This window comes from Sparus aurata, chromosome 6 (assembly GCF_900880675.1).
Source record: "Sparus aurata chromosome 6, fSpaAur1.1, whole genome shotgun sequence".
NCBI classification, from domain to species: domain Eukaryota; kingdom Metazoa; phylum Chordata; class Actinopteri; order Spariformes; family Sparidae; genus Sparus; species Sparus aurata.
This window is the reverse complement of record NC_044192.1, coordinates 21,899,309-21,926,861: the sequence shown is the minus strand read 5'-3', so window position 1 is coordinate 21,926,861 and position 27,553 is coordinate 21,899,309. Positions and strand designations below refer to the sequence as shown.

The 27,553-nt window shown below is 40.0% G+C and overlaps 2 protein-coding genes across 9 annotated transcripts in view; one reads left to right on the top strand and one right to left on the bottom strand.

The window, feature by feature from the left end:
- Positions 1–22,149, bottom strand: part of arhgef25b (Rho guanine nucleotide exchange factor (GEF) 25b) — a 31,476-nt gene extending 9,327 nt beyond the window's left edge. The window contains exons 1-5 of one of the 7 annotated variants that reach the window (XM_030419646.1): positions 22,012–22,123; positions 17,574–17,725; positions 17,293–17,398; positions 3,224–3,549; positions 3,032–3,133 (exon numbers count right to left, since the gene is read on the bottom strand). In XM_030419646.1, the coding sequence (XP_030275506.1) occupies positions 3,032–3,133; positions 3,224–3,549; positions 17,293–17,347 (483 nt within the window). In that variant the 5' untranslated portion in view covers positions 17,348–17,398; positions 17,574–17,725; positions 22,012–22,123. Of the gene's footprint in view, positions 1–3,031; positions 3,134–3,223; positions 3,550–13,935; positions 14,340–17,292; positions 17,399–17,573; positions 17,726–19,414; positions 19,644–22,011 lie in introns of those variants that run through there. The other 6 variants (XM_030419645.1, XM_030419647.1, XM_030419640.1 and 3 more) reach the window with 6 other exon arrangements.
- On the top strand, positions 20,938–26,407 carry ankrd33ab (ankyrin repeat domain 33Ab). Of its 2 annotated transcripts, XM_030419650.1 has the most exons (5): positions 20,938–21,080; positions 21,984–22,290; positions 22,386–22,515; positions 22,711–22,851; positions 24,770–26,407. In XM_030419650.1, exons 2-5 carry the CDS (start codon positions 22,030–22,032, stop codon positions 25,612–25,614), a joined length of 1,377 nt encoding a protein of 458 aa, XP_030275510.1. In that variant the 5' UTR covers positions 20,938–21,080; positions 21,984–22,029; the 3' UTR covers positions 25,615–26,407. The 2 variants fall into 2 exon arrangements, with proteins under 2 accessions (XP_030275510.1, XP_030275511.1); XM_030419651.1 differs by lacking the exon at positions 20,938–21,080 and having other exon boundaries at positions 21,827–22,290.
- The last annotated feature ends 1,146 nt before the right edge of the window (positions 26,408–27,553 follow it).

Here is a 27,553-nt window from a genome sequence, read left to right as displayed (position 1 = left end):
TACAGAACAGCTTCTCGTGAGAATCCTCAGCAATCGGCCATAAAAAATAGTTTTAATTTTATGCCTTGTTCAACATGGATAAGTCTGAATTCGACCCAGGCATTAAGAATAATTATAATAACCACACATAAGTAGCCAATCTGTTCACTAATGGTCTTTTGTGCTAATGTAGATCATATAAGGGATCAGTATTACATTTAGGGAATGATTAATTGAAGGATCTGAGTACGTCAGACCACCGGGCATCAACGTCACAAACCTAAATCATTAAGCCTCATGTACAGCACATCCTGACCCAGCTAGCACACATCTGTAGAAAACTATAAAGTTTAGAGCGTCCTTATGCTGAGAAACACAGCAGTTGGCCAATTTTAATGATCCCTTTTGGAAAGTCATGCAAACCTCAAATCCTAAGTAACCTGATAGTACTAATCACTTTTTAATGTGTCCTGTTGCTAAGGAGACCATGCAGAAAAATTTGGAACAGTACAGCCAGGCCTGACCGATGAAGGTGAATAATGAACAACATTTGTACAATTTGTCAAGACAGATGATAAAGGTCGGGGTGACTGACCACAGCATGGAGAGATGTTATATAAGAAATATCACTCCTCAGCTCAAATCAGCGTAATCTAATGTGAATTTGACTGTAATTCTCTTGACATACTGTAGGCTCACCACATTTTGTTCTCTGCCTCGGTGCACTAGCTCATAATCCTTCTGTGGAGTCAGTTTGTAGGTCAAATATGCACTTTCTGTTTATTTTCTCTCTTTGAGGCGGCTGTTCGCGTCCTCACCCAGCAGACATCCTGCCTATGAGAAACATCTGAGCCATTTAAACTGCTGAGAGTAGCTTGTTGATCTAAATGTTTCCTCCTCTGTTACAATAATCTTTCATCGGCTACAAGTTCAATAGCTCCTCTAAAATGCATGGGTAGGTTAAAGGAATAGTTTGACTTTTGGGAAATATGCCTTTTTTCTGTTAGACAGGAATATCAATACAACTTTTGCCCCTGTTGGGTGGATATGTAGCTGGAGCCAGCACCCAGTTAGCTTAGCATAAAGAAAAGGGTAAAGAGCTAGGATTGCTCTCCGTCTACCAACACCTCTGAAGCTATAATCAACACAATACATCTTGTTTGCATAATCTCCATAAATAATAACATGTAAAACGGACATTTTACAGAGGGTTATGAGTCGTTTTTTGTACCAGAAACTCCCAACAAAAATACAAAAGTTAGAAACCGAAGTCAACATTAAGCTGCACATGTCTGTTGATTATTATGTCCCACATGAGGGCCACTGGACTGAGAAAGGCTGAAAGTGAGGACAGTCATTAATCAAGCAGAACAATGAAATACTTTATTATAGTAAAAGGATTATATCAACCCTTTAAACACTCTTCTTATCTCTTACGTAAAACTTGTGTAACTCGACTCTAAAGGCACACTGTCCAACACCCAAAGGCCTGTTTCTCATCTTGCCTGTTGGCTTCTACTTCTCCTAATTTTGATAAACAGTGGTGTCACCATTTTGAATTTTACGGTTGTAGCTATTGGCTGTCTGATTTGGTGTGTGGGCTGACACGTGTGTGAGCACAAAAAGAGAGCGTCAAGGTCTTTTTTACACATTTTTTATGTCTGAACTTAAACGACAACCAGGAGATAGATCAGGTGATCACGAATCAAGAAAGGAGATCAAGAGCAACATGTTCCTTCTGTAAACCTTCTTTTACCAGTCTGACACCCAACAGCAGTATTTACATTCACATACGTTCACATACGCTTAACTAATTTGCTCCTTATAGTTTGGGCCGGTTGGTTGTCGTGATGGTACGCTCTTCACCTCCAACCCTGACCCTGTTTCAGCCTGTTACAGACTGTTTAGCTAGTTGATAACTTCCAGATGCTGCCGAAAAAAGCCCAGAGGATTGATTCCACTCCACAGGGCCTTTCAAAGAGGGTTACCAGAGAGTGTGTGTGTATGTGTTTGTGTGTGTGTGTGTGTCTGTGTGTGTGTGTGTGTGTGTGTGCTCACAAAATATGCTGCAAAATGTGAAAATCTGAGCTATTTGTTGAGCACAATTGGTGGAAGTCAAATGATGTGTGTGAACACAGCCGAACAGGATGTGGAGGGACGTGCATGTTTTATAATTCACAGTTTCAGTCTGAGCCGTCTTGATATTTAAGTGAGTGTGCTTCGGTGATTTACACACCATTTATACTCATGAGATCTGCATTACCAAAAGGTTTGGTGATTACAGGCTGCACTGAAAGAACTGACAGAAGTGTATCTGCCTTAATTTTAACAGGCTGGTTTCAACAGAATCAGGAAAACATCTTGCACATATTGGCTACAATACGAACCATTTCTCTGAAACCAGAGTCCTGTTTAAGTATTTATCTCTCAATTAGCTTAAGTTGAATTATTATTCAGCCTTTTCTTGAATCACAGTTTATATGGGCCACCAAATTTTCCATTGGCTCAGCGGTTACACATGATATACAATATCTGGTACCATGTAATATGGTTGCACATATTCAGTGCATGCACATAAATCATCTGTTGTAAATGTTTTTCTGAGCCTTAATCCAACTATAGCCAGTCTATATTGGCCTCTAGTTGAAATACTGTGATTTTTAAGGGGAGACCTTGCTGTCACTGTTGGTGTTCAACTTCTGTATCACAGAAAACGACAAAATATAGAACAGTATATACAGACTTGGGGACCACAGCCTTGACACTGAAAAAGTATGACATTTTAGAATCTGGATCAGAGGTTGTGACATCACTGTGACCTCTTGAAAATTGAGGCTGAAATGCACATTCTTCTCTCATGTCTAAAATATGTTCAGATAAGGGAAACATATCACCCTGACAAAAAATATTCATGAAGTTTAGCACAGAAAGTGCCAATAATTCTTGGAGAGAACAAGGAAGTAAACAGATTTCACATATCTCCACAGTTGTCTACCCGGTAGTGGCCGTTAGCACAGTGATTCAGTCTATAGAACAGAATATAAAGCATTACCAGACTCTGTGTGTCTCTTCCTTGCAGGAGGTCACATAAATGGTTCTGACTGAACAGCTGTGCAGGAGGAGATGCTGGACTCAACAGACCATCTTTCCACATCTGTGCAACACAAACACAACAACCATTATAAACCACAACATAAAATGTGCTCATACATGTCAGAGGTATATATTGGTCTTTAAGTCTCACCGTGTCTCCTGAGGGGAGGATGGTGTAGTTGGCGTGCGGTTCCAGAGGCCTCGGCTGAGTTTCACTGTGGGAAAGCAGCGAAGGTGGCTGCCTCCTGTCTGACCTGCACATCTGCTTCTCGACTTTTCCCGCTCCTCCTCTGCCATCAGAGCTCAGCTTGCGGACAGGATTGGTGAGCCATTTCTTGAGAGCGCTGACAGGGTGCCGTGATCCTCCAGACGAGGAGTGTGAGCAGGGGCTGGAGCTGCCTGAGGCCTGGTGGGGCACAGAGCCCGCTGATGGTGGGATACTGCCGTCATTGCCCGCCACACTGAAAGACTCTGCTGCTGAGAGAGAGAGAGAGAGAGAGAGAGAAAAGGATTGGGTAAAAGTACAGCAGCTAATTGTGGGGTACATCCTCTCAGGTCAGATGCTAAAGACAGATTTCTGCACAAAAATGTTGTTCAATTTCCTGTTTTAAGCCCGAACTGTAACTTTAGTAGCTGCAGCTACTGTACCTCCTGGTCCTAAATCATTATAAACACAAGAACAGATCTGTTCTCATGAGGAAGGACTCCTTGTGAGAACTAATTCAAGTGGAAATAATATACTGCAGCCTGACGCCATGCATTTGTTATGCAATGTCAACAAAAACACAAAGACTTGTTGACATAAACTTAAGGTCGCCATTTACATCATTGTACTTACAGCACTTAGCTAAATGAATAAGAAACAATGCTGGAGTATAGAGGGAGTTGAAATAAAACAAAACTGAACATGGAAAGTCTTCCCTTTGATGCACTGACACAAACATTACTTGCGTTATGGAGTGCAAAAACACAGCAGAGGCCTGGACAAACATAAAACACCATAATTAAAATCCTGTTATATAAAATCTATAATCTATAAACAATAATTGCACAGCCACATTTGACTGCTTTAAACTCAGTTTAATATTTGAAACATACAGTACTTGAATCTAAAGTGCACACAGTTGGCTCAGTTCTGTTTGCTTTTCTGTGAAAAATAAAATATTTAATTTTAACTTCATTATGTAGTGGTAGAAGAAGTGTTATAATTATTTACTTAGGTGTAACTAGCATTGTAAAAATATCAAAAGTGTGCAGCAGAAGTCAAGAAAGTCCTAACTTTCAAGTGAGTAAAGTATAATCACATTTTTTGTGAAACCGCTTGTTGAACTACAAGTCTCACTCAACCTACGTCAAAACACTAACATGGCCGTCAGCCTCGCACAGAAAAAGTATTGACTAAAGTGAAAATGACAACAAGTCTGGACAACTGACAACTGCGAGAGAGTTAGTCAGTTGTGTGAGCTGGCTAATAAACAGGACCGGCTTTTCAAGGTTTTGTTTTTAGGTTTTGGCATGTGTTAAACAAGACACCACTAACATAACTGTCGGGTGTGAAGTCTTTATGACTACATATTTTCACAATCGTAGTTCAACAGTTTTATGACAAACTGCGACTTACTTGAGTTGAAAAATGACCTTTTAAATTGATAAACATTATACGTGTAATTCATGGCACAATTTCGACAGGATCGACTAATGATTTCTCTCTCTCCATTCACTACCATGCTATTTGTTTCTGTAATAAGGCACCGTGGTGGTCCAGTGGACGGGGCCCAACTTTGCCTTTCTATACTTGTCAAATAAATGTAATTTCCCTTCCTTTGTAGTAGAACTCTGAAATAGAAATGTGTGTTACTACCTCGTTATTTCACTGAGGTAAGTGTACTTTCTCTGTTGGAACATAAATATAAAATCTGTACCGGAACATAATGGCACACAGTTAAGACACCACAAACTGTGGCTTTAAAAGCTTTATATCTACTGTGGTAACACAAACCCTCATTTATCTCAACTACAACTGGGACTCTGGTTTCACTGTTAAAATGTAATTAAGTTACTGAATGAAACATTTAAAGAGTGACTTTTTTTTCCAGCCCTCAGTGGATTATGTGAATTTAAGTTAGTCATAACTGAGCCCATCATGTCTGCCCTCATTCTTTCTGTAGCTCAGGATGCACCAACACTGGAGCTGACACCCTTTATGCCACAGCTGGAATTTGTTTCCAGCTTTAAGTCTCTTGACTATGGAAACTGGTACCTAATCCCCAACCACACTGTTTTAATCAAGCACCCTAACATTAACATTTCACTCTGTTCTGCTGATCGTAGCAAAGTGGAATCTTTCAGGAGCCCCATTTTGTCGTTTTGGACTCTTCCCAGAAGCCACTATTCCCTGTCAGCACATTTATGTAAGCTGTAATCATAATAACAAGCTTTCAAGAAGCCAGTGGAAATCTGGGTCAGCCATTTGCCAAAACTGTCTGATACTGCCATTAAACAAGACAACATATTGGCAGTGAAATACTAAATAATGTGTTTTTCTTCCTGCTCCATTTCTGTTCTCTTATTTCATGGGGAGCAGCGAAACCTCCCCTAAATAGCCTACACACAAAAACACATGCATCTTTTAAGGCCACATTTGTAATGATTTTATTCAAAGACATGTGGTGAATATTCATCATGATAATATGCTGGTACCTTGAATGACTGTTCAGTCGCCTAGAAAACAATCTAGACATCTAAAGTCGGCTGGATTCAAATGAGACTGTAATTAAACTAATTCATCGCCTGCTTCTTCTCTCATGCAGTGAACAGCACAAATTCATTTCTGTAATGGGATGATTAAGAGGGAAGGGAGGAGGGTCGAGGTTGGTGTGTGTGTCTATGTGTTATGTGTGTGTCTGATGGTTCTTGGCGGAGGTTTGAACCAGAGGACAGTTGGGACAGTTTGCTTATCTTCAAATGAATCAACAATAATAAACCCTGTTTAGGAAGGTGGGAAAAAGAAAAATGTATCCAGAAAATTGTGGAATTTAGAAAATGAAGAAAGACAAATACTTTTGATGGGGAGGAGAAGAAGTGAAAGAATAAGACACTGGCTACTGCTTCAAGACATTAATCGTTAACTGGGGGAAAAAAAGTCTGCAGCCATTCAAGCAGCTCTGTGAGGCTCACAATAATCAGTGCTTGAGCTGAAAGCTAATATTAGCATGCTAAAATACAATAAAGATACTAACTTGCTATTTTATAATGTTTACAGTGTTCACCAACTTAGTTTAGCATGTGAGCACGCAAAATTTGGATGCGGTGGGTGGGAATATCATTAGTTTTGTAGTCGTAAACTTAAGTGTTGAAATTGAAATGTATGATTGATGATGGCACTAGATGAAAAGTCAGTGGTTACTATTGATCCTGAGGGGATCAATATGAATATGTCTACCAAAAGGAGATAACGGCAATCCAATAGATGTTGAGAGATTTTACTCAAAACTAAAAATGTCCACCTGGTGCTACTGGAAGTATCAGGATATCATCAAGGCTGGGGATCATGAATGTCTCCAAAACATTTCATGGCAATCGCTCCAACAGTCGTTGAGATATTTCAGTCTGGACCAAAGTGATGAACCTATTGATATCACTGTTATTCGTAAAACAGAAGTACAAATCTTTGTTGTTGAGAAGCATCAGTATCATGACCTTCAAGGCATGCTGTTGTGTCTCTTGTGTACTTCCAGTCACTTTCCACAGTTGTAATAAACTCAAAAACTCAATAAAGTAATGAGGAAACAATGAGATTACATGTTTTTTCCAGGGCTGTTTCGACATGGCAGCAGACTAAACAAAGCAGTCCAGACGTCTCTGTCACTTTCCTCTGAGGTCTTGAAGCATTACCAAGAGGTGTCCTACCCATCAGCTATACCCCAAAACATTTTCAAAGGAAGGTACCTAAGAGGCCTCCTGATCAGATGCCTGAACCACCTCAACTAGCTCCTGGTAATGTGAAGGAGCAAAGGCCGATAGTTCCTCATCCATCTCTTTTACCTCATTCTTTTCAGGAATAATCGTCATCCATAGCATTCACAATGAGAAGCACAAATGCATTGGACCTGTCATGGTTGGATTCCAATATAGCCATGGAAAGCCAGGAGCAATACTTGAAATGAGCCAATGTATGTATGTATGCCATTGTTGGTCCTTGCATGCTGGGAAAATCGGCCAAACCCGTGGAAAAGCAAACTGATTGGTAACGGGTTCACACCACACCTTACCATGATGAAAAGGTGACGAGGTCTTACTTGCAAAAAATGAGAACCGCCACCTCTCCAGTCCTGCAAGCAGTGTCCCCAAAAACCCCCATATCATTGGGGAAGTGTGACAGCATCCCCATAAAGAACTGTTTCCTATACGACAGCTCCAGCTATATGACTGAAATGAGGACGGAACAGGGGAAATTCAACAAAATCAGTTGGTAAAACATCTATAGATGCCCACATACACACACACATACTGTCATCACCCTGAGCAGAGACAGCCATCTGGTCTCCTTGCTTTTTATCTACAGAGGTCAGTTCAGGGCCACTTCATTAACTATCACCTCACCATCTGTTGATATGATCCAACAAGTGCACCTTACTGCAGGTCTTTCTACAAATACATCAACAGTTTCTAAGAACTGACCCTTAATGGAGCGTAATGGTCATTGTGACGTCCAAACCGCTGCTGAGCCGAGCGACTCAGCTTGTCATGTTTGTTGGAGACGCTTATGTAATATATTATGTTCACACAAAGCAACATCTGGACCACCATACGGTCTGTAGGGAGTGTTGGCACTGTCTGCAAGCATGCAAGCTGTGAATGCATCCTCACATACAAGCCTTATGGGCTTATGGGCTCGCTTATGGGAGTTCACTTCTGACACACCTTTGACGCACCTGTCCCGGTCCAGCAATGTTCTTCCTTCTACAAAGTGTGTCATGGTCCTCAGTTTTAGTTTTGCTATTTCCTGTTTAATGTCTCCTCTCCTTGTGTGTCATGTTTTACTTTCCACTTCCTGTCTTTGTCTTTTTAAAGCCCCTTTTTCTGTGTACACCTGTGTTTCGTCAATCAGCGTCTGTGCATTACCCTTTAGTTTTCCTTGGACTCTCTTTAGCCTGGTTTTGTTTTCCGCACTTTGTTGCCTGCTTTTTGATCGATTCCAGCTTACATTATTAAAACAGACCTTTTGTTTTTTCACCTGCTTGCCTCTGTGTCTTGTGTTTGGGTTCTTTCTTTGAAAGACAGACATTACAAAGGGTTCTTCTCTTTCTGAGTAGCTCATTTTAATTTTCAGAAAATTGGCAGTTTATTCATCAACAGACAACATGATGTGAAGCGACGTGATATAATGGGTAGTTAATATCATATCTGGGTAGATGCAGTGACTGGACATTAACCACTTCAATGCTACTTTTAAATGAAAACTATAACACTTAGACTTGGTTTCATAGTATCAACACAAGCAAAAGTAAACCCATTTTATATTTTCTTATATGGTTTTATAGTGTCTTGATGATTAACTTGAATATATGAGAGGAGGAGTGTATACTGTATTTGTGGTCACGAGACTGACAGGAGAGAGCAATGTTGCCATGACCTACTTTACATGACATCATTCTCTCTCTCTGTCTCTCTCTCTTGAAGCAGATGGTTAGGAGATAGTTAACTATATCTTTCCCCACTAAACCCCATAGATGGTGATGGTCAGCCACAGCAGGAATTATTGGGATGCTGTTGGAGCGCCGCTTCAAACAGGATGATGACACTTCCCCAAGTGTAGACATGACTAAAGCTTTACACATCTAGCGTGCCAGGCCTTAATTTGTCTGTTTATAGGGGATGAGTACTGCGGGTGCTTCATATTCTGTGCATGCCGATGGATGAAATCATCATTATTGCAATCGAACCTGGTCATTTTGGGCAAAAAATGGCCTGCCTCACTTGCTGTTGAAAAAACACCCAAAGCAAATACTCCACAGCGCCGTCATTACCACAACCAGAGATCAGCCACTTTGATGTCGTCAAACGCCACTCGCTCCTAAATTAGGCTGGTGCGCGGTTTATTAATCCCAGAGAGAGACAGATTGATAGAATTAAAAAGCACACACATTCACCCACGAGCTGATGTCTCATCTTCTTTGCTATTCAATAACCTAATGACGGGTGTAATTTCTGAATATGCAAGAGGACATTTAACATGTAGTTATGAAATGTTACTTGATAGAAGCTTTTGCTTGTCAGTCATTGGCCTGCACAGACTTTGAATGAAAAAGCACCTCTAGCGTCCCCTGCCCTCCATATCGTTTACTTTAAAATACTCCTGCTAACTGATACTGCCATCTCCAGTGAGATTCACCTGACATTTAAACATACATTTCATCATCTATATTGCCATACATGTATGGATATATACATCAAATGCATGTGGTTTACTCTCTTCGCTTGCAGTGACCTGGGCCATTATTAGGTCAACTGTTTTTGCTAGTAAACTATGACAAGAATGATTATGATGAGTATCCCCTCACATCACATGTGATTACATCCTGCATGTTGACAGCTGACCCAGATACTATTCCTCACGCCACCACTTCCTTTTTCCCACGACACACCGTCTCCCCTAAGTGAGGGTCAGGTTTGAGTTTTGTGAAGTAAAACAAACATGAGTAAGCATAGTGACATGTTTTAACTTCAACACACCACTTCCACAGGTCTCTGCACTGCTAACTTGTCCGTTAATGGTTCCAAGAGTGCAACTTAAACATGAAGAAGCACCATTAAGTCACAGCACTCTGCAACGCAGAGCTGAACAAACTTCCTCCAAATCAAAGTTAAATTGCCTTGGACTGAAGCTGAAACCTGCATTGATTTTTTTCGCCACTTGGACTAAGGGCACTGACACACCAGAATGCAGGGGCCATTAAAAACATCCATGGTCCTAGCACTAGTCTGCCTTCGTCAGCCAACTAAGCAGGTAGAATCGGCAGGAAAGCCCATCAGCATGATAAATCACTCTGACTTGCTGTTCAGCTAAGTAAAATAGCGCAGAGAAGAAAAAATGGAAAAAGTCGCTGTAGTAGACATTATTTCACTCCTCTGTCACAGTTTGTGCTTGCTTTTCACCTCTGCCTCTGCTCCAGTGCCATTTGCCAAATTTTATTGGACATGTTCTCGATTAGAAGTGGCTATTTTAGCACGAGTGGTGTGACAAGACGCTGCTTTATCAAAACAACAATTTGTATATCCGTCGACCTGGGTCTTTCAGTTTAAACCAGGTGGCCAGGATTTCAGTCCCATATCAAGTTTCACATGGGACGAGTTTGTATTTCAGGCAAAACGTGATCGTGTCCTAAAATTATGTAAGCAGTGTTGGTGCTTTTATCTTGAAAGTGTAAAATGTGACTCTGACACGTTGGACTACTACGTCTATTACACAGGTTGGCTTGGAAAAAAGTTAAAAAATATTGAATATTCCATCTCTAAAGCTGCAGTAGGCCATTCTGTAGAAAGATAATTTGTTGCGTCTCAGTCCCAGGTCATCAAACACCGACCCATTGGTTGGTGTACATCGTTGAGTCTTATATTTGACAACCTACGCACCAGACCCAACAAACATTTTTCACCAGAATCCCCTTTAATCTCTAATCATTAGCACCGGGCACTTTCACTATCTTTTCAGAGTCCTTTAAAATGTCTCTATCCTTATAATTTGCATTTCATTGTCTATATTTACTGTTTTCTGTCTAATTCTGTGTTTTAATTCAAATCCAGTTAAAATGTGGATCAGGCAGTTACATTGTTCAGCAGAGCACACAGCCACCAAAAAAGTGAGATATGACTGAGCCTACAGATTGGCTGCTGTATATGTAGATGTTCTGTGGTACTAACACTTTTGCTGCTTGTTAGTCATCATGTTTACTTCTTCACATACTGGCAGTGATGACCTCAGACACACTGGTAGGCTAATGGACTATTAGTCATGGCAGCTTCGGAGCCAAAGTGATGTATATTGAATGAGACAGCGAGATTTTTGGCAGGACTTTTAAGTAGATTTCCAAGAAAGTTTCCTTTATCTGGAGGTGTTTCTCTGCCTTTATAAATAGCTGTGGGACACGGGGCCAAATGAAATGAAACACTCAAATAGAGATCGCAGAATGGAGTTACAAGAAGGAAGTCTTCAGGGGAGGTAGAGGGAAACCAGAAAGCTGCAAAAACAAAGGAGAACGCTCCAAACCACACAAGAACACTGGGAAAAAAAATAAAAATACTCTCTCCGGCAAAAGTGTGTCTTTCCTGCAACCACTGAATGTAAAAACAAATAGATTAGATTAAAAAGAGGGAGCCTGTGCTATCCTGACTGTGACCGCCAGGCTTTCTATAAACACAAACTCAACCACAGACTCGCAAGCGGACAAAAAAAAGTATTTTTAGAGTCAGAGAGGAGGAAAACACCTTGTATAACAGCAGTGCTGACATCACATCACACAGGCGGTGTGTATCCTCAAGAAAAGTGTCACAGATGTTCTATTAGGCTCCATGACCCAAGGTGAGAAAGCGAGGCATCTCAACACATGGCTGTTTTCCTATTTCACATTTCACACATCTATTCGGAGGGCCTGTCACAGCAGTGCAGCTCAGGGTAGAGCTGTTCTGTAATCACTCCCGCGCAACTGGAACAACAGAGGATTTAAGGGTCGGGGCAGTAATGGGACGTGTTTGTGTGTCTGTGTATGTGCATGTTTGAGTGCGTGTGTGTGTGTGTGTGTGTGTGCGTACAGCTGCCTTTGCACTGAAGCAGCGTTGCAATTTTGTAGGGGTACAGATTAAGAAAATCACTTTCTGTTAAATTGCATTTAGTATGAAAACTACCCCCCTCCATGCAGGAACAAAAAGAGAATTGTCTTTTTACTAATATAAGCTAATGCTTTCATCTAATCGGATCTAAAGACGGTGACCCATGACTCTTGCAATGATTTAGTGATCAGCTGCATATTCAGAGACACATCACAGATCCAGTTTCTGGTCAGTCCGCAACATGAATCTGCTCTTGCTGTACGTGTGTCTCATCCTTCGAAACACAAACTGCTGATTTACTGCAAAAATATGAATGGAACTGTCACTGCCCCGTTTTCCTCATTACGGTTGTAGAAAAATCCACATACAATGCTCCTAATGTGACTGTACAACTTTCTAAATGTTTGTCTTAGTGTTTCATAGAGTCGGACAGAATTCCTGGTTAAAGGACTAACTGCTGTTCAGCTCTGTCACGTTGTCTTCAGAGGTAGAGGGAACAAGGAATTAGCATTAATATTGTGGCCTACGTGCATGTAGTAGTTGAATAGTTGCCTTTTTGTGCTGAACTGACGAATATATCAAACAATATACAACTGGTCAAGGTGGGAATGTGTGTAAGGTACAAAGGCAGAATATGGGGCCATTACTGTTCTGTTTTGACAACGTCGTATGTGTACAACTCACAACCGGACGACTTTAAAGGCAGCTAGCAGCCATTAGCAGCTAATTCAAGGAAAGAAGAACAGTTACCAAAAATGTCTTCAAATCTGTGGACACAACAATGTCCAGGAGTTCCTTATCGTCTGAGCACAGGAGGAGGTTAAACCACAGTCTAACAGAGATAACAGATGATTGCTACTATAATTATATACCATTGCCATTCTCACATAAAGCACTCTCTGACAATAATGTATTATGGCATCAGTGCTGGCATGCTATCCAGAATCATACACTGGGGCAGTATAATGTTGCCATTGTTTTGGTTCAGTGTAAATAAAAAAAGGTGGCTTAAAGAGGGAAGTATTGTACATTCTCTGTCTAAAAAGGGCTAAAAATAAACCAAACCCAACATGTGCAAAAGAGCCTTTGACAGTCTATGGTGTAACATCATGGCCTATTGTGCTTTCACAATTTTACAAGCAATAAAGAACATATAAACAAACATAATGGGGCAAACAATATGATGCTAATGTTAGCTAGCAAACACTGTGTGAAGTCTGTCAGTATCTGATCTGCACAGGGAGCAAGTCTGCTCGACAAATTTGCGTAGGTCAGGTCCTAACACCTGACCGATGGTTTATTATAACCCTTAACCAGTCCAAAACCAATTACAGTGAGCACATTTTCACAAGTGCGTAGAAGAAATTGGGTTACCTGTATGGATCAGGCCCCAAGAATAAAGAATATTTGCCTAGCGGGACTAGCTGAGGTGTGTGAAGATACTGTGTGGGAGGGGTTATATCTAGTAGTAACTGTTGACACAAGTAAGAGCCGAATTGTAAGAAGAAACACCCTTTTTTTTTTTTGCCAATACTGAATGTAAATGAACATTTTATATTGGTATATCCACATTTGAGTATTCCTTCAAATAGTCTGATCACCAAACAAGCACATGTTTACATGGTTATTCTTTAACTTTCAATCCTGTAAAAGTCAACGATTGCTTTTATTCTCACATGTTTCCTTGAATTATGCTGTGAACATGAATGACAAACAGTGGAAATATTTTGTCCAAACAGCATCATCAATTGTATTCTGGCTACCTCACGAGTAGGTACCACACACAATAAAACTGGGGCGTGAATGGATGAAAAACAGAAGAGAATGAATAAAAATGTTGTTAATCTGAATTTACTACAATTTAAAGAAACTGAATTTAGCTTTGATTTATGATGAATCATAAAGTTATGACCAAGTACACCTCCTATCATCCAAAAAACTGTGTAAAAACAACAGAATTTTTTTTGTCCTTACCTTTGTTACATTAGAACAACTACAGTAAATGTCCCACTAAAGGGCAAAGCATCAACATACCTCTAACTTGAACAATGCAGCAGCCACATTTGGTGAGCAGTTTTCTGAACAGGTGCTGACACCCACACCCTCGCTGGTGGTGACCCCCTCTCATGATGATCCACTCCTGCTGCTAGACTCAAGACTATCAGAGGCAGGCATCATGCTGGACGGAAAACATACATAAGCACATGCACACACACTATTCCTGCGATAATACCCGGAGGGCATGGAAGTGCTCCACAGTCATAGTCCAATCTGAGCAAAAACCCTTGAGATTAATAAAAACTGCTGCTTTTATCCCATGTTTTGAAGATGAACAGTGGAAAGAAAACCCCACGGAGTCAGTGCTCTCCTCCACTCACAAGCCTCTCTGTGTGGTCAGATTGTGGGCAAAGATTATGAGAGGGACCAAAATTAAGTGAGAGAGAGAGAGACAGAGGGCAGGGAGTGGGAGGGTCTGTGATGAGGGAGGGGGAGGTGGCTAACATGCTGCACTGCTGTGCTAGCATCTGTTTGCCCGTTCCACCTCCTCTTATATCTCTCTCCTCCCCTTCTGCTCCCTCTCCCCTCTCTCTTCTCACCTTCCTCATCAGCCTCTCTCCCAGTGCTAACGCTGTGGCGGTGGGACCTTCACTGTCATCGCATGAGCAATGAATAACGTGGACTTTTCCATGAAATTAGCAATACATTTCAACTGTACACAGTGACTCTGCATTCTGTGTTTTGTCATTTTTTCAGTGCATAGCAGTGTCTATCAATTGGTTGATCCACACGTTGGTCCAGACTGAAATATCCCCATGAGATCGATTCGCATGCAATTTTATACAGTTTTATGTGACTTCATATAACTCATGGTTCCCAGAGGATGAATCTTAATGACTTTTCCTCTAGCGCCACCATAAGGTTTGGGATCTGTGGTGTTGAGTGAAATGTCTCAACAACAATTGGATGGATTATCATGAAATTTGGCACAAATATTCATATCGCTGTCGGGATGAACTGTAATAACTTCAGTGATCCCCTGACTTTTTATCCAGCCCCAGAATCATTTCAAATCATGTGAAAAATTTGTGGAGTTAATGACCAAAACTAACAACAGTCCGATCAACCTTTGCTCTACTGTGTTAAGTTCTAAATAGCTACTTTTAGCATGCTAACACACCAAACTAATATTGTAAACATGGAAAACATTATACAAGCTGAATATATTAGGGTAGTGTTGTCACAATCATGGAGCTCATCGGCTATTGTTTAATGATCATTTAGGTTCTGGAGGCAACAGCAATTGTTGCAGGTCTTTCAGGGAAGGCAGCAAAATATCTGCATAACAGATGTCTGGGCCAAGACTTCCTCCACTTCAACTAGTCTTTTTGGCTAATCTCTATGAAAAATATCTGAATCAGACGATAGTTGATGGGGTTGATAATGCATTTTGGCCAATGCATTCTGCAAAGAGTCTTTATTCATCAAAATACAGTCATACAAAGTAGTGAAACTTTTTCACTGCATTTAGTGGGTAGCCAACGGCCAACGTAAGACCCTCAAGGACCAACTCCAGATCTCAGCCAAGTGCCTTAAGTCACAGGCACCCACCAGAGAGTAAGCCAATATACGTACATGTTGTGATGGCAGGGGAAACCAAAGCACGTCGAGGAAACCCGTGCAGGCATGCGGAGTACATGTAAACTCCACACAGACTGTTTACATGCACAAAACCCAGCCCTCTAAATCACAATCGATCAAAATTATGACTCGAATTTCACCTACAGTACAATACATATTATCTTACCTTATCATTTAGCTTGAAGCATCACTGTGTGTGTGGGGACTCTTAGTCTCATTGAAACATATGTAATCCCTCATCTGTTTTCAACCATACAGCATGCTACATGAATAAAATATGACAGATTTAATGTCAATGCATCTATGCACTTTGCACACTGTCACAAGAAAAGACCTACTAACACGCAAGCAGAATGCATGAAAACAAGGTCCCCCAAGAGATCACAATATAAATCTAAGGAGACGTCAGATGATAAACAGGGATGGTAAAATGAAGAAAATAGGTATATTTCTGCCACACAAAAATCCTTTCTGCTTGTGATATACAGTACTAGGTAATTTTAAAAAGGAAAAAATATCACTCTTTAGTTGAGCTAGCTCACCAGCTGACATATTGTGGTTTTAGAGGAAATTCAAACACCTTCCTGGGAAAATCACTTGACCATACTTCCTTCTGGTGTAAAAGTCACAAAAATCAAGAGTATATGCAAAATTACCACTTCCCCTGCGAAGCTGGGTGTTTCTCTGAAGGTAACTCACTGTGTCACATTTTCACTCAGACGTAACTTGCAGGAAAATTATGAATCAAATCTGATCAACAGAGATTACCTCTGACAGCTGCTTTTGAAAGGTGCGCTATGTTACTTTGTTGTTAGCTCTTTCAAACTGCTACTCCTTGTGTCAAGGGCTCTCTCTCTGTTTATAGGCCCGTTAAAAAAAAGCCACATAATACACCTTTAAAACTGGTAAAGAACCTGCTTCTCTAATCAGTGAGCCAGTTGCCTGCTCTCCTTTGTCACCACAGCCACTAAATGATTTCCTCTGCTGTGAAAAAAACCAGCATGTGGAAATAACCGACACACAGCAAACTGAGCTGGCAGGATGGAGGCAGACCGATTTAATCTCAAAGCCAAGATTAAGCATTCATGACTAGATGATCTTCCGAGCACAGCTGTCCAGGCTCATGGCAGCCGGTGGTGTGATTCAAGGAGATTTATGCATTAACTCATATGAACCCAAACTTGGACAAAGTCAGGGAGGAAGAAAAAAATGAAGGCGAAGTGTCCGTCTAACACAGCTGCTGTCTCTATGTGACACACGTTTATTACACAGTTCCACTGACACACAAACAGATCAACGCACATTCACCTCACAGGTCTGCCAACACAACCCTGGAATCTCAATCCAGTGAGGACAGATTACAGCTATAAAAATATCAAAATGCTCTTGCTCTCTTGGCCATCGAGTTAAGCTTTTAAAAACTCTCTCGACATGATGATCCCCGTGAGCTTAAAGGCACTGATCTCCCCCACAATGCAGGATTACTGTGTGTACATGCATGTGTATGTGAGTGTGTACACGCCTAATGAGCCAATATTTAATCATCAGGGTAAGGTAATGTGTGTTTTTTTTATGTTTGGTGTTGCTATTAGTACTTTCAATCTTAAATCCATGATGTTTTGTGTGCAAAGTGAAATCAGATGAGAACGCGCTGCTCCGTTCAGTCACATGGCTCCCCTCAACGGCTGAGTGAAGAGGTGCACTCGGCAGGAAGCCACAGTCCGAGAGCAGCAGATAAACCCTCTGAGTTACCTTTGCGTCCTGCAGCCACACTGGACTTCCTTGCCCAATGCGTCTGTGTCTGCATGTCCTGATTGTTTTCATCTGACAACAGCTTCTCCCGGCTGGTGTCTGAAATCTTTAAACACAAGACAGACGGGAATGATAAAGAGATTAAGTTCAGGTTTCTATAAAAACATCAAACAAAAGCATGTATTTATAGAAGTATTAGTATTTGAATGTGTCTTGGGGTAGGTAGGACTTGCTAAAGCAGAAAAAGCGATTGAGCTAATTACACCAATTCTTTATCTCACCTCTCTCTCTCTCTGCCCCTCTCTCTTTCCTATTTTTGCTTCAGCTTGAGCAGTTTTCTTATCTTATCTGAGGAATTTCTCTGAGAGGGTTAAACTGTTCGGGAGAGAGCAGGCCAACATCGAATCCCAGGCCAAAGAGGATCTGATGCCATCTGAAAAATAAGTTTTAATCTTATAAATGACTGATCTATAAAACACTGAAAACCGCAAAAGCAGAGCGTGATTTCTGGTTACTGCCACATAACCAAGTCTATCAAAATAAAGAAAGCAGGATAGCTGAAAAAGTTCAGACAGTATATTAGAGAGAAACACTGCGGCTTGTTAAATTTTGATGAAGTAGGCATCTCACACTGATCTGCACCTCATTGTGTCTTAATTCTCAAAGTTAGAAAGCACTGCCGCATAAACAGAAGCAACATTTTGTTAGCACATAAGCTGAATAAATGCAAGTCAATATCTGTTTTCATGACACACTGTTAGTTATTCTTAAAAGCAGCCAAACAGAAAATACAATTTTCTTTCAAAACAGACATGTTCTAAAGCGCAAACAAACATGGCCATTCCCCTCAGATGACCCTTCAGATTTTGCGTGAATGCATCCAAAGCGCAAGCTTCATCCTGTCCATTGTTTGCCTCTCTGCCCTGCCTGTGTGTGTGTGTGTGTGTGTGTGTGTGTGTGTGTGTGTGTGTGTGTGTGTGTTTGACAACCAGCTACTCAGTCAAACAGACACACATACCTGAGCTCTTAATGACAGAACGATAGAAGAGGACAGAGACAAAGAGAGTCGTCCTGACCCCATGCTGTTATTGGCTGGGGGCTACACAACACTGCACAAAGGGTAACGCCCATAAACATCCCAAAACACAGCGATATACTAAAGAAAGTCTGGCAGAGGAAAGGGTCTCCAGACAGAACCACACATTACTAATGGCACAAAAGAGATGACAGGGATGGCTAACTTTGGTATGTACATTGTTAAATGGGGAAAACCTGCCTAGTATACCTTTAAACTAAGAACGACTCAAAATGAAGCCAATCTTTAAGAGATAACATAAGATCAATTATAGGTTATATCAGATTATATGATGAGCAGCAGCATTGTTCCAGCGTTTAAATTTCTATCCACAAAGAACTAAATAATTGATTCCAGCTCTAAATTAGATATATACATAGAGGGAAAGATTTGGACAAATGCAAGATAAACATCATCTGACAAAATCAAATGCATACAGAAGTGTCAACCTGCATTTTAAGAATGAGCCCTTTAAATTAGGAAACATTTACTAACCATTCGCATTGCTTATTAGCATGCATTTTAGTAGCATAATGATTCTTGATTAGTCATTATAAAACACTTATAAATGCCTTATTTTTTTTTTTACTTTTGTCATATAAGAATAAACCATATATATGAAGTGTTATTAGGAACCACCTTGACATCTTTTAAAGTCTACACTGAGCAAAGCATATAAAGATCATAATTAATGTACAACATCCATCCGTACTATCAATGGGCTTTAATTAGAAGGTTATTATGAAAACTCTTAAATAATGGCCTGGTAGTTGTAGAATAAGGTCATGCTTAATATGGTATAAATATGTTCTTTATAATGAATAATAAAAAGCCAATATGCAACTAACATGCCTGCTAATAGCAACTAGTTAATGGTTTTTATGTATTCCCAAAGTGTTACTAAAATGTTCTTTCTTTCAGGTCTGGTCATCTTTACATCTCATATAATATTAGCATTTTCATGGATAATTATGAAGAGTAGCCCAAGTCTATATATAAGATTCCCACACTTTAACAATGTTGACCTTGTGGACCAAAGACACTCACTTTATCGATCCTGTATCGCAGAAGTTGTTCAGTCCTCCCTTGCACTTTTGCCAAAGTCTTCATTCTGAATCCCTTGCTCTTCCGATCTCCTTGAGTGTGTCGAAATCTGGCGTCCTTCTACGTATTGTCTTTAAATTCCCCTCATTTAGGCATCGATGCCTGATCCAATGGTTTGTATTCATTCAAAACACATAGAAAAGGCTTCAGAAAAAGAGCCCAGACAGCCTGCCTGATGTCCAACAGAAGGATAAAAGTACACCATCTATGCTTTATACCAGGTCTTTTTTCTCCTCTGGGCTGACGAAGACAGATGTTCAATTGCAGTGTTATCTGTCCTCAGGCTCTTCTGGACAACAGATGGGTCAGTCGGTCCAGACAGGTCCAACCACGTCCAGCCACGTCCCGCAGGCCCCATAGGCTAATAATGTCAGCGGGTGACCTTTCCCAAAGCAAACTTAACTTCTAACTCAAAATAGCTACAGAAAAACTTTCTACACTTTCTACACACCCCCAAATTGCACTGCAAGTCCTGCAGGGAAATGAAAAATGTACTTAAACTACTTGGAACTCGCTTCATAGAATGCAGATGCATTTTAGATTTAAATCATGTTGATGCATGTTCTTGATATTTAGGATACAGCTATAACTGCTCATTAGTTTTACTCTATTATGACCAAATCATAAAGGCTGAAGCCTGAGACCAGAGCCTGTGAAGTGTGTGAGAGATCCCCATCCTGTGGTAAACCTGGGAAGTATCATGACTCAGCCTCAGCTGTGAAATTACTTGTGTTTCATGTTTTAATTCTTGAGTCTGGACTGTGCCCCATCTGTTCAGAGCACACTGGTCACCTCTGATGAGATCTGATCATCTGCCAGTCAGCCAGTCTTAAAGAATTAATTAGATAAGTCTGGCTTTAGCAGTTTACAGTTAACATTTAATACATATACAATTGGATCAATAACATATTTGTGGATGGAATTACAACACACTGTATGGGGTTGCAGAGTTTTGTGCATTAATGCATTTTTTTTACATCTGACAGAGGGCAAGGTATGGTTGTTGTTGACGTATGATTGTTCTTCTTCTGCTAAGTTTTCTTCTGTTTATGTTCTTATTTATTTTCCAATAAAGTTTTTGTTTCGTGCCATTTTATTTTGGGTTAAGTGTATTTGTAACCGTTCAGAAAGCTGAAGTGTTGGGAATTTACTTCCTTTACAAAAAAAATATCAAAGTAAGGACAAAAAGTGAGGAAATAGATGGCACACTAATTCAGGAAACTCTCTTTAAATTAGCCAAACAAAATGGTATAAGTACAGTAGTACTCATTACATTGGAGTTATGCCAAAAGATGAAAAAGGCCAAGGCTGTCAGTAATCCTCGCCATAAAGCTGTTTTAAGTGGGATGAGCTGAGCACATGGTATCTCAGTGCAGACTCCACTAAGACTCCTCCCCTTAGTTGTATCATGACAATATGTGGGATAGAAATGGGTAAAGTAACTCTATTTACAGGCCGAGGAGGAAACTGTGACCTCTTCGCTGCTCTGAAAACAAGGTAGGACTGTTGGAGGAAGTCAGAAGCTGCCCACAAGAAGTCAGAGAGGTGTGACACACAGGCACCGACACATGGGTACATCTACATTTGCAGCTGATCATTACCCTTTATGGTAAGTGTTTCATCTTTATGTTGTTAAATCAGTGTCAGTGAGTTGATCAAAGTGATGGAACATACATTATGTGATGCGCTAACGATAGTTGAGGCTGCAGTTCTGCCTTTGATTTTCACTTCTGTACTTTGGATTCGAGATCAGTAGTTTCTCACTGGTGTTTGACTTAAAGATTTGATATCAGGAGTGACTGCAGAAATAAAAGTCTGAAGTGGACTAGAACACATTGATTTAGACAGTCAAAAAAGGAGGTTTTTGAAGCTTGTTTACCTCTACTTTCTACTGTAAAGGAACTGGTGTCTGTCCATTTTACATAGTGCTGAGAGGAGGCGAAGTTTGTTCTGTGAAACTATCTGGAAACCAAGTGTCAGTGATGCTCTTTAGACATTTCAAATATTCAAAATCACAACTATGCTGCTTTGGTTTGAGCCAGGAACAGTCGAGTGTTTATTTAAACATTTGCACCATGACATACACATTACATTAAATATAGAAAAAGGTTATTAGTCATTTATTTTAATAGTTATAACGGCTTCAGAAACCAGTAATAAAGCCAAAACTTGAGGTGACTAGGGCTACATGTGACATGAGCTTATTCTGAGGTGGGTTGTTCCTCATTTAGCCCTCTTGTATGTTCAGCAGAGCTTTTCGATGCTGATCCAGTTACTCAACAGTAAAGGCACACTGAGCTCACACAGCCACACCCACTCCATGACACACAGATAACACACACTCATAATCCCAGACGGACGGACTCATGTTATACTGATATCCGAAGAGAACTTTAGATCTCTTAATATGGTCAATCTGAGGCCTTGCTGTGATATACATGCTGTGATTCTGAGGAGATGATATTGATTTCCAGGGAGGATAATTCATTGTTTTTTCAAAATGTTCTTGTAGATGTAGCCAAACAAAACTACCATCTCACCTGTATTGCTGTTGGAAGATGGCCACCGCAGCGGCAGACCCCCACCTGGGCTCAGGCCCCAGTGAGGACGACGTCTCTCTGTTGGGGAGTGAGTCAGATTCAGACAGCATCCTCTCCGACGACTCAGTGCTTCCAGATTATATGCCAGCGAGGAAAGACGGGAATGCTGCATCAACACTGTATGAAGCATGCAACCGCAATGACCCCGTCGCCCTGCTGAAGGTTCTGGAGAGAGGGGTCACAAAAGAGGAGGTCATGGAGCTGGACATCAACGGCTGGGTGAGAGTTTCACTCATTATGTTAAAAACACTGTACATCATTCTCCCACTGTCATTGATCCTTACCTTTGATTACTATCTGTTGATTACCAAAAGAACGGCTTGATGGTGGCCTGCTGCAAGGGCTTCATTGACATTGTGTACGGTCTTCACAACTGTCCCTTCATAGACATAAATCATCAGGACAACGAAGGCAACACCGCTCTGATGATTGCATCCCAAGCAGGTGAGTCGTTCCTACACACAAAAAGCAAAACAAAGGTCAAGTTCAGATGATAAACGTTAAAAAAAAAGTACAAAACAAACAATTGAGCTGCTTCATTTATGGTCTGTGGTCTAGTTTTGTGAGCAGCTTTCAAATGTTTCACATCTTCTGAATCATTGCTGATCTGAACTCTGATTTCTGTGTCTTTATCTCCAGGTCATGTCAACACAACAATGTACCTCCTGAACTACTACCCCGGTATAGACACCGAAGTAAGGGACTGTCGAGGTTTCACAGCACTCATCAAAGCTGCTATGACGGGCCGCACTGACGTCATGGCTGCCCTTGTTATGGCTGGTATGTCAGACCAGGAGCAGAGCTATGAACTCACTGATGTGCTGAATGATTTAATATGTTAGTTTGATAGAATTTACTATCTTGCTCAATTTTTAACATACTTTTTATAAGTCTTGAAAACATATTTTAGTTTGTCATTCATTTCGATCAAATTAACTGCATGATGAATTACTGGAAAATGATATATTAGGACCTTACTGAGATCATACCAATATAGCACATGCTGTTCACTGATAAAAAAAGGATTACTACTACTACTACTGCTAATAATAACAATAATAATAATAATAATAATAAAATTAATAATAACTTTTAATTATATAGCACTGTTCATGGTACTCACCCAACGTGGTATGCATGATTTACAAAAGGACATTTACATGGACGTATAAAATAATGTTCAGATGACAGTGATGATAGTGTTCTCATCAGGTCTGGAAGCATTCAAAGAACCAACTCTTTACCAACACTAGTCTTTGTGTCTACTTCATCCACCAGTGAGACCACCTTTGACATGTGCTGCACTCATACAGGAGCTGCTGTACTTGGATATCATTAGGTCTTTTGTGAGACCCTGAAGTTAGCTCATTACCCAGGACACTTACGCACCGAGGGTGAGAATAGTTGACCCCGCGGTTTACCTGTCCATCTTTGAACCAAGCTAACTATTTTTGTGAGTGAACGTGCGAATGACGCCAGACCGGTTTAAGGGATCATTCTCTTGACTTCATCACATCTTAACACAATAATCTCTGATTTACTAGTCCTGCAGGCTTGCTGTGGATTAGCCACCTGCAGTGCTAATTTTAGGCTGCACACGTTTCCTAAATTCTCTGCTAGTTATCATTCATTATTCGACGTTGCAGTTGTGCTGCAACTACAGATTTTATAATTAATTGATCTGTATCAATTTTTTATTTAATTAATCTTTTTTTAAACATGTTAAACGTTAAGATAAACCAAATACCTTCTTTTGTCCAACCATCACTGCTTAAATCTATCTAATTCTTAAAGGATACGTTCATATTTATCAAAAATGTCCTATTAATAACTATTTCCATGTTAATTGTGATATAATAGGATATTATTACTGGTATTATTATGACAGTAAGACCTGTTCACGGTATGACACCCCAGACAGTCCAGCTGGTTGTTCTAGCTCTTCCAAGTTAATTATATGGAACTTACACATTATATTCTATTGGATATCATCAACAGTTTGTGTGATAGTATGATGCTGGAAACTTAAATTATGAAATTTGATTCATCATAAAACTCTTATATCTGCAATATCACCAAACCTCACCAAATCTGTACCAATAAGCCTTTTTCACTGTAAATAACATTGATGTCTAAATTTCGTTTATGTGCTTCAGTTTCAGGATTCTGGTATTGTGCATGCCGACTCACACTCATCGCCGAGTCACACTGGGACACTTGTATAGAACTGAGCCCTTGTTAATGTTATCAGACACACCTGTCCTTTTCCTACAAAGAAGTCAAAATCTGCAAAAAGACAAAGCACATAGCACATACAGTGATTACGCTGCTTTATTTTGCTAATGTTTTGTTTAGTACAGTAACTGGCCTTTTTAAGAGCAGAGATTTTGACACATTAGAGCAGAAAGCACAGGTGTAATTATTCATTAATAATGGCTGCATTAGACTGAGGTCTGTTCACTGTTAAAGTATACTGGGACATTTATCTGTGAATTGGAATGGAGCCATCATTAATAAGGTTAAAGACACCTGTGTTTTTTCCTCTGCAATGACAAGCTGAAATGTCAGCTGTTAAAAAGACCACTCGGCTCTGCAGATCATAGTAACACGAAAAAAGAATATGAATGCATTATACATTATCAAATTAAAACTAACCATCACTCTCATTATTCCTTTCCTCTTCCATCTTTATTCCCAGGGGCTGACATAAACGCAGTAGACTCCACAAAAGGGAAATGTGCTCGGGAATGGGCACTGAAAACTGGTCGTTATGAGACCCTGCAGCGTCTCCGCCGCCTTAAGTTGCGGCCAAAGGCTGAGCAGTTCTGTGAGAGTTATATCCTTGAGTGGCCTGAGCTCAAGGAGAGGGTCGCCACTGCCATGGCTGCGAAAACTGCCAGGGAAAAAATTACCCAGCGGATCAAAAACACATTTGGAATCAGACTTCCTCGTGACCCGGAGGACAACGGGTGCTTGGACCACATGGTGCGCATGACCACCAGTATCCACAGTCCCTTAATCTCAACTGGATGCCGCCCACTCTGCCCTACAAGCCCTCCTGAGGTGGGAAAGAGGCGAATGGCTGTGCCAGAGCTGGTGAAGAAACACTCAGATAAGGAATTAGAAGGCAACTCAGTGTGCCATAGCAATGGCTCTGTATCACACATCATTCCATCAATCCACTCTGCAGAGTCAGTTACTGCAGCGTGCTGTGTCGAGACACAGCGGCGAGGCAGCATGCTCTCACTGGCTTCCACCAAAGTTGCTGCTACATTCATTCCCCGCAGTATGGCGAGAAGGAACAGTGTGTTCCCCTCTGGATGCATCCCCAAGATCAGCGTCAACAGGCCTTTGGAGGCAACACCAAAGAAAGAAAAGAAGAAGAAGAAGCTGGATAAAAAATTCCTGGAACCACCCAAGTGGAGGTACAAGGAGATCAAGGATGAGAAAAAAAAGGAGAAGAAGAAAGCTGAGAAGGAAAAGAAAGAGGCAGAGAAAAAGGATAAAAGAAAGGAAAAAAGTGACAATAAGGTCAAAACCTAGGATTTTCCAAATAGGGCTTATTTTGCCTTGTGAATCGTCCCTTTTGAGAACAATATGGTTTTAAACCATACCAACGTTAACCTCTGGACTTCAAATCATTTTTCATGGAAGGCAAATATTTAATCTGTGACCTAAAGAGAGAATAAGGAAGAGAGAAGATATTTTTTCTTGAATGAGGAATGGCAAGCATTGAAAAGACTCTTTGGGAGGGAGTTTGAGGCTTTTAGCCTCTAAAAGTTGAAATAAATATTACGTGTATTTTGATTTAGGATAGAAAAGAGTGTATTTTTCCACAAATATAAAAAAAATTAGACTATGAAGACCTTCTAACATTGCCATTATATTACATAAACATTATAATATAATAATAAATATAATTCAGTTTCACAGGTGCTGAGACATTTATGGTATCTATCACATCATTCACATAAAACTCAGACAGAAAGGCAAATGTTATTTACAGACCTGCGTTCTCATTTCCTATGCAAGTTGTAAATAAAGACACATATAGCTACCTCATAGCTCATTTGCATTGGAATGTTATGTTTTATGTGAAATTTGGCATCATTATTTTTTTAAATAGCTCAACCAACAATTGTAAATATGGTACAAGATGTAGAAAACATGGATCAAACTGGAGAATTTGTTTCATCCTTTAGTTCAGTTCTGTGTTTTATTGCCCATTTCTGATGTTGCCAATAACATATTCATATGACATGTTCTTCTTCTATCAACTCTATGAGTGCATAGATTCAACTTGCTTGAATTAACAAATAAATATAGGAGAGGGAAAGATTCATGTCAATCAATGCTGTCATTTGTGTTTTAAGCTACACCCATCAACATTTTCATATAAAGGTGGCACCACCAGGCTCTGCCGTGTCCATCACCTCTACTGAGATTTTAAGTCTATTCTATCTCATTGTTTTGACTATCCAGCCTATGATTCCACTCTCATCGACCTTGTTTACGGCTGCAACTCGAAACTGTTTCTCAGCATTTGACAGCTAAAGAGCCAGTTATTTTTGTCCGAGGTTTGCAGAGAACCCAGAGCTAAAAAAGAAACTGCATTTATGACTTCTCTAAAAAATGAACACCGATGTTCCTCCATACATGCTGGATGTGAAAAAGGGAACTGTTTGCTAAAACATTCAAAACATGAGTGATGGATTTACAGCTTATTTTTACTCATTGCACCAAATGGCAAATACATAAGTAAATATACAAATGTAAAAATAAATACAGCTTGAATGTCCTAAGTCCTTACAGACTTAAAAGCATGTAAGTATTTGCAGTATCAATGGATTATAATTAGTGATGTACTAATGTGTAAGCATCACTAATGCTGCAACTGGTAAAGGTAAGGTTAATTCAAACTACTTTATATACTTCCAAGTAGTTTAATCTAGAATAATAGATCATCATTTGGCAGTTGATTTATATTTTATATTAATAATCTAAATCTGTAAAAAAAAAAAAAAACTTAAGTATGTAAATGTATTGCTGCCAGGCCAGACACAGAGGATTGATCCATTTCATGTTATAACGTAAAGAGATCACTTTAAAACAAAAAAAATCCACATCACAACAAGATGTTTTCATGTCATTACAAAAACGTTATAACAAGACAGATGTATACTGTTATAACAATAAACTTTCAATGTTATATAACTGAACCATTTTCCTTGGTCTGGCTTGGGCAGCAGTGCACTTTCATAATCAAAGTAATGAATAACTAATGTTGTCAAATAAATGTAGTGGAGTAAAAAAGACCAATACTGACTTCCAAAATGTAGTGGAGTTTAAGTTTAAAGCAGTATAACAAGCAAAGTGCAGTACAAGTAAGTTACCTCAGAATTGTTCTCAATTACTACTGAGCAGTTTACATAGCTGACATGTATGTGAAACTGGAGGTGATGAGATAAAAAATGCACGGACA

Bases quoted from the DNA above. Each gene is read 5' to 3' on its own strand.
- ankrd33ab (XM_030419650.1), top strand. From the start codon at position 22,030: ATGGCCACCGCAGCGGCAGACCCCCACCTGGGCTCAGGCCCCAGTGAG. The intron at 22,291-22,385 runs GTGAGAGTTTCA...GATTACCAAAAG, and splicing joins AGCTGGACATCAACGGCTGG to AACGGCTTGATGGTGGCCTG. The intron at 22,852-24,769 runs GTATGTCAGACC...CTTTATTCCCAG, and splicing joins GGCTGCCCTTGTTATGGCTG to GGGCTGACATAAACGCAGTA.